General features: G+C 63.2%; 1 protein-coding gene across 1 annotated transcript; it reads left to right on the forward strand.

The window, feature by feature from the left end:
• The first annotated feature begins 334 nt into the window (after window positions 1–334).
• LOC105981081 (chromosome unknown open reading frame, human C15orf52) lies at window positions 335–6,707 on the forward strand. Its single transcript, XM_013010080.1, is given in 12 exon segments — window positions 335–377; window positions 379–455; window positions 1,252–1,362; window positions 1,595–1,702; window positions 2,396–2,548; window positions 2,643–2,768; window positions 3,254–3,441; window positions 3,658–3,713; window positions 4,644–4,697; window positions 4,797–4,887; window positions 5,443–5,485; window positions 5,566–6,707. Coding segments are annotated over 12 exon segments (1,551 nt in total). The 3' UTR covers window positions 6,067–6,707.
• The last annotated feature ends 216 nt before the right edge of the window (window positions 6,708–6,923 follow it).

Genomic DNA, 6,923 nt, shown 5'->3' on the forward strand with positions numbered 1-6,923 from the left:
GACTGGCAAAAAACAAAACAGAACAAAAAGACCCCAACGCTGACCTGGGGAACTGGCAGGCTGGCAGGGGTTGCCTGAGGTGTGTGCGGCGGGAGTTTTCTCTTTTTATAGGTGGGCTCAGGCTGGGGTCCTGCTGGGACCAGGCCTCTGGTGTGGCCCGGACCTGTGGTGGAGAATGCCCTGTCCGTCTGTCTGGAGATACCAGGGCAGGGTGGGGCAAGGTGCTGGGCCGGCCCAGCTGGCTGCCAGGGCCCTGGCTCTCCAGTGGAAGGGAGGGGGTGGCGGCCGCAGCGGTGCTGGCTGGAAGCCCAGAGGCGTCTTTTGTAATCACAACATGATCTCGTGTGCTGAGCCGCGAAGCCGGCAGGGAGAGGCGGACAGAGGCCTGGCTCCGGTGGTTCTCCCGGCTTGCTCTGGAATTCTCTCTGAGGCCCGCCGCTACCATGCACTCAGATGTGAGTGGCATCTTGCCATTGGCAGGGGGCTTCTTGGGGCTGGGAGGAGGCCAATCTATTAAGCAGTCACGTTCGGGAGCAGCTGAGGACAGCCGAGGATGGCCGGACTGGGGGCGAGAGAGCCGTGATGGGGCAGGTGGAGGGCTGGGTTGCGGCGTCGGCCATATCAGAGACCTGGCAGCCAGCGAAGCCTGCAGGGCCCCGGCCTGCTAGGGGAGGCTCCTTGGCTGGAGCTCCCTGTCTGCCCCCCTCGGCCTGCAGCTCGGGCCTGCAGGGCCAGGCCCGTGGGAGCAGCTCCTTCCTGCAGGCCGGGTGCAGGCCTGGGAAGCGGGATCTGGGGCCTGGTAAGCTGAGGACGAGGCTAGCACCTCTTCCCCCCACAATGATTCTGGATTTGAGAAGCAAACAGCTCCCCCCCCCCTCGACCTCCTGAATCCCCAGCCACGGCCGGCTGGGCTCTGCTGCCAGAGCCATTTTTAACTCCCATTCCAGGCGGCTCACAGGAGCTCCCTGGAGAGCCCGGGGGAGGGGAGGCCGCTGCGGCCGCCCGGAGCTGCGCCCTGGGTTAGCAGACTTGACTGGAGCCTCCAGGAGGCAGAGACAGACAGGCAGGCCCAGCAGGGAGGGACACAGGTGGAGGACTTGTAGCACCACCTCCTCCACACAGCCCTCTTCTCGCCCTTGTGGCCTGATTTTGTGGAGCCCCTTGGGTGGTATGGCCAGGTGGATGTGATGGTTGGGGTACCCCTAAAGGGGAGATCCAGCAGTCAGGAGCCTGGTTCCCTGCTCTGCATAGGGGTTGCCCAGAACCGAGTCCCCCATGCACAGACAGGAGAAGGACGCCGAGCTGGACCGGAGGATAGTTGCCCTGCGCAAGAAGAACCAGGCCTTGCTACGCAGGTACCAGGTGAGTGGCTGAGGACCCTCCTGGTGGGGGCGCCTGCCTGCCTGCCTGTGCGGCGGCCACCTGTGGGCACAGGAGTCTGCATAGCCAGGGTTGGAGCGGTCATTGTGTCAGCGTGGTCAGGGTCTTAGGCACCTCTGATGTCCCACGGGTGTCCCTCTGTGTAGGCCTGTCTGCGTCTGTGTCTCTGTGCGTCTGGGGGGCGTGGCCTGCGCTGATCTAGGCCCTCCCACAGGAGATCCAGGAGGACCGACGGCAGGCGGAGCAGGAGGGCATGGCCGTGACTACCCCCGGGCCCCTCCCACCCGACAGCCTCACCGTCACCATCAGCCAGGTCCCCGGAGTAAGCCTCGCCCGAGATGGGGGTGGGGGGTGGGGGAGGTAAGGGGTGGGGGTGGAGGGGCTCTTGTCCCTCTTCTCCTACCTGCCATTCCGGAAGGGGCCACCAAATAGACGCTTCCTTGTAACTTGTTCTACTCCCACAGGCCTGCACCTATGCCCTAAAAACACAGGCTGCCCTCCTCCGCCCTGCTCCACTCCTGGCCCTGGGCTCCCTGCACAAAGTGGGGGTGGGAGGGCTGGGAATGTGGCTCAGTGGTAGAGCGCTTGCCTTGCATGCCTGAGGCCCTGGGTTCGATTCCTCAGCACCACATAAGCAAAAGAAAAAAGCCGGAAGTGGCGCTGTGGCTCAAGTGGTAGAGTGCTAGCCTTGAGCTGAAGAGCTGAGGGACAGTGCCCAGGCCCAGAGTACAGGCCCCACGACCGGACCCCCCAAAAAAAAAACAAAGTGGGGGTGGGGGTGGGAAGGAGAAGTCGGGGCTGAGGAGGAGGGGGGGTGTCCACGGGCCATGGGGGATGGTGAGCCATGGCAGCATCTTGGGCGGCGGATAACCTAATGCCATTGGCATGTGAATGCCCACGGAGCCAGCTTCTCCGGCAGCATTCCAGGGAGGGCCCAGGGTGGAGCCCAGGCCTAGGAAACCCCCAGAAGCCCCAGCACCCTAGTCCTGAGGACACAGACCCCCTCATCCCGCAGGAGAAACGCGTGGTCAGGAACTGGGCCAGGACCCCCCTGGGACCCGGCATGGACCATGAGGTGCTTGAGGATGAGGAAGCCGAGGGTCACGTGGGTCCGTTCTGCATGGGGGACCGCGTGGAGCTGGCTGTGACCATGGAGAACAAGGCCAAGGTGAGCGTGTGGGTCCTGGTGGCCACTCCCCCACCCCTCCCCCTCCCCACCCCCGGCTCTGCCACAACCCTTATGTTCTGTTCTCTCTTTCCAGGCCAAACGGATCGTAAGTGAAAAGCCCCCCAGAGCAAGGAACCAGGGCCCAGAGGGGTCACCTGGTGGGGCCCGACACCAGAGCTCCCCTGTGCACACAGCCACCAGCTCCGATTCTGCAGGGAAGGTACGTCTCCCAGAAGGGCTGGGCCACCAGTCAGAGGAGTCAGGCCTCTGTCCCTCATTGGCAGGGACGTGACGTGGACAGTGACAGGGAGAATGCCCACCCCGAGTCTCCACTTTGGGTGACGGCCTTGCCATGACGGGAGGGTGGCAGGGACTGGCCTTGTGCCAGCTGTGACCTCTAGGTGGCAGCAGCCCCCTGTCTTTCCTCTTTGCTCACAGCCTCTGGGTGCCCCTTTACCCCCCCGCCATGCTGGGCCAGTCCATACACCAGCAGCGTGTGGTATGGACGGTGCCAGGCAAGGTGCCACCGCTAGCCTAAGGAGATGATGCACAGAGAGGCCAAGCCACGTTCTCCAAACACAGCCAGCATGTCCGGCACTCTAGAGAAGATGGGCCACCGTTGAGAGAGGAAGGGGTTGCTTGGTAGAGTTGCTCCAGCCTCCACTCCAGCCCCTTTCCCACCCTGCCGTGTGGTTCTCCTTGCAGGGCACTCGGGATTCCCACCACCTAGGCCCAGCCCCCCGACAGCCGGTGCGGCCGCCCCGGGAGGCGGACTGGGACTATGTCCAGTGGAAGCAGGAACGGGAGCAGATCGACCTGCTCCGCCTGGCCCGACACAGACATGCACAGGGTGACTGGCGCCACCCGCGGGACCTGGACAAGGCCAAGCCCACGTGGGTGGCAGCGCTAGCAGCCTGCTGGGCTGACGAGCTTGGAGGGCCGGGCTGACCGCGGTGCTGGTTTGGGAGAGAGAGGGCACACCCTGGGCAGGCCCTGGGATCAGGGATGTGTCCTCTGCTCTCAGTGCTAGGGTGGGGCCAGGAGGGGCGGAGTCCGTATGGGGCCTGCTGCAGCCCCCAGCAACCTCACCCCTTCCTTGATCCACACAGGCTACAGAACTGCAGCAAGCCCAATGAAGACGGTCCAGCCAGGGGCAGCAGAAGGGGTGAGCCAAGACTTGCTGTCCTCTCCCAGCTCTGCCATGCCTTTATACACGGCCCTCCTCTCTGCCCCCCTTCCCCCCCCCCAACCCGCCACCGATTGAGACAGGTCTATTCCGTCCAGGCTGGTCTCGACTGTGACTGTGAGCTCAGCCTCCGGAATGCTGGGGTTACACGTGTGCACCACCGTTCTCAGCTGCCTCCTTCCACTGCTTCCCCTTTTCTTTTCTTTCTTTTTTTTTTTGCCTGGCCTGAGGCTTGAACTCAAGGCCTGGGCACTGCCCCTGAGCTTCTTTGTGCTCAAGGCTAGCCCTCTACCACTTGAGCCACCACACCACTTCCAGTTTTTCCTGAGTCGTTTTTTTTTGGGGGGTGGGGTGGGGTGGGGGTGGGGAGATAAGAGTCCCACAGACTTTCTTGCCTGGGCTGGCTTTGAACTGCGATCCTCAGATCTCAGCCTCCTGAGAAGGTAGGGTTCCAGGTGTGAGCCACCAGCACCCTGCTATGTCCCCCCTTGTTAATACTGTTCACCTCCTCCTTTCGATCTCTGTTTCTTGATGTCCTACTTTGTGCAGAGCTGAAAGGAGGCACAGCACCTCTTCCTTCCTGCCCTTCCCCTTCTCACACTGTCAGAACCGTGCTGCTTGCCGGGGCCAGTCGATGCCTGCCCTGGGGTCTTCGGGATCTTCACTGAAGTCTCAGTGGCTCTCTGGCCTGCTGCGGGAACAGCCTGGTGTATTTCTGGCACCCTGATTCCACAGCCAGGGCCGCTGAGGCCCTGCTGGGCTGATCAAATCTCCCCAGGCCCCAGCTCTTTTGGGGAAACAGAAAACCCACAAGTGGATGAGGACTGGTAGCCTCCTGGTGCTGGGAGAACCAGGGTTTCTGCTTCAGGTCACCACACCCTTTCCCCATGTCCCTTGTCCCCTCCTTAGGTCCCAGGACCCACAGGAAGCCACAGACCCCCCTGTCGACCCCTGAAGGAAAAGGTGAGTTGAGAGGAGGGAGAGGAACAGGGTTCCTCGGGCTGATGGAGGCCCCAGTGGCCTCCATCTCTTCTCTCCTTGACTGTGGGCCATGTCTTGCAGGTCGGGGTGGACAACCTGGCAGGCCTTGCTTGGCACCAGCCACAGGCAGCAGAGCGCAGGGGAAGGAGAGGCTGACCGGCAGGGCCCGAAGGTAACAGGTGGCCGGGAACAAGAATCAAGGCAGGCATCTAGGCGTCCTCATTTCCGGGACAGGCCCAGATCCAGATGCCTGCTCTGTCCCCTGGGCCCCTGCCTCCTGTGTGACTTGCTGCCTGGCGCTGGCTAATGATAGGCGGAGAAAAGCCACCAGCAGAGGCAGCAAGAGCCCCAGAGGCCCTGGGGGATGCTGGAGCTGGAGTAATTACAGCAGCTCCCTCCCCGGGGCAAGGGTGGCTTTTCCTGGGGCAGTGCAGGCTGGGGCAGGCCTGAGTCCCCGTGGAACTCAAGATGCATCAGGCTGGGCCACGAACAGCAGCTGGGGACCCACCATGGGGCAAGGTAGGTGGCATTCAGAGGAAACGGCTGGGCTTCAGGAACAAGGCCAGGCGAGCTCCCAGGAGCTTCGCTCTGGCTCCAGGCCTGCTCTGAAACCACCGGTTCTAGCGTATTGCTGGATGCATGGGCCCTTGTTGGCTATGGGAAAGGGGGGTCCGGGAAAGTAGGGCGAGGGGCCGGCTGAGAGCCTACACCTGCTGCGTTCCTGCAGGTGGGACCCGAAGGAAGAGAAGGAAGAGCCGCAGGGTGGCCAGGTGGGTACTCGGATGGGGCATCCCCCGGGGGCACAAGCCTTGAACTGAGCCGCCAGCTGGTCGGTCTCCTCTCATTTCAGGGGACTCCCGCCGCTGAGGAGGAGCACACACAGCGGCAGAGCAAGACGGAGCCAGGCAGACTGGAGACATCCCCAGCTTCCAGCCCAGTCCCGGCGTCCCCAAAGCAGCCGGGAGGGGAGGCAGGAGCCCTGGCCGCCCATCCAGCCCCTGGCTCTCCACAGACACCTGACTTGGCACCTCTCGACCTGTCTCTAGGAGGAGCCAGACAGGGCGCATGCATGCTCGGTCCAAAGTCAAGCCACCAGGAAGGTCCAGGGGCCTGGCCGGACGGTCCTGAGCAGCAGCCCCTGGGGCGGAATGACCCCCAGCCCGGGCTGCAAGTTCAGACTCCTCCTGAGTCACAGAGAGAAGCAGGGGTCTCAGAGCCCAGAGAGGATAGGGCTGGGCCTCCGCAGAGCCTGGCCCCTCGAAATAGGCCTTCCAGAGGGACGGGGCAGAGAGGGAGAGGCCCGGGTACGAGGAGCAAGACAGGGGGGCCTGGTCCTCCAGGAAAGTGCTGAGCAGCGGGGAGTCAGCCTGGGACAGAGGAGGGAGGCACTCAGTCAAGTGTCTTCTGAGGGGCCTGGATCCGGTTGTGGGTGGTTTGTGTCCATCTGGCTGAGCAGCGTGGCTAGCTGTCCAGCCGGGCACCCCGTGAGGGCAAGGAGGCTCATGTGGCCCCTCCGGGCCGCTCCTCATGCACACAGGGGTTTTTTTTTCCGTGAACACGGCCCCCGGTGTGCAGACATTCTGGTATTCCTGACCCAAGTCTGCCAACTGCCAGGTCGTGACTTCAACAGCACTGGCCCCGGGCTAAGCCCAGCCCCCATGTACATGCAGTGTCTGCCCCCTCGGTGCCAGGCAGACAGCCTGGCTAGCAGTCCCTTCTCTGGCCTGTCCCAGGATGGCCATGCAAGGGGCAGTCCCAGGTTCAAACACCACCGGCCTGCTTCCTCGCACTATGGACTACAAGGCTGAGAGCCAGGGAGGTCTCACTCTGCCAGGGCCCGGCCTGCGAGTAGCGCTGGGGTCTTCTCTGGAAAGAGATTCCCCCTCTCTGACATGGGGAGGGCTCCCCGGACCTCAAGCAGAGTGGGAGAGCTCCCTGGCGGGCACACCCCTTCCCACACCCAGGTCAGACATCACGCGCACCCAGAGTGGAGATGAGGGCCTGGCCCAGCCACCCAGGGTCATTTCCTGCCCCTTGCCATCCAGGGTCATTTCCTGTCCTCTCCTCTTCCCTCCCCCCCCCACACACTCCCCAACCAAGTGACAAGCAAGAACTCAGAGGGACCGCAACTGCAGCTCCAGCTCCGGAAGACATTAGGACTTGTTCCCCACCCCCCAACTGAGTCCTCATTTCAGCCCCTCCCCCCAG

This window comes from Dipodomys ordii, unplaced genomic scaffold (assembly GCF_000151885.1).
Source record: "Dipodomys ordii isolate 6190 unplaced genomic scaffold, Dord_2.0 Scaffold11, whole genome shotgun sequence".
Taxonomy (NCBI): domain Eukaryota; kingdom Metazoa; phylum Chordata; class Mammalia; order Rodentia; family Heteromyidae; genus Dipodomys; species Dipodomys ordii.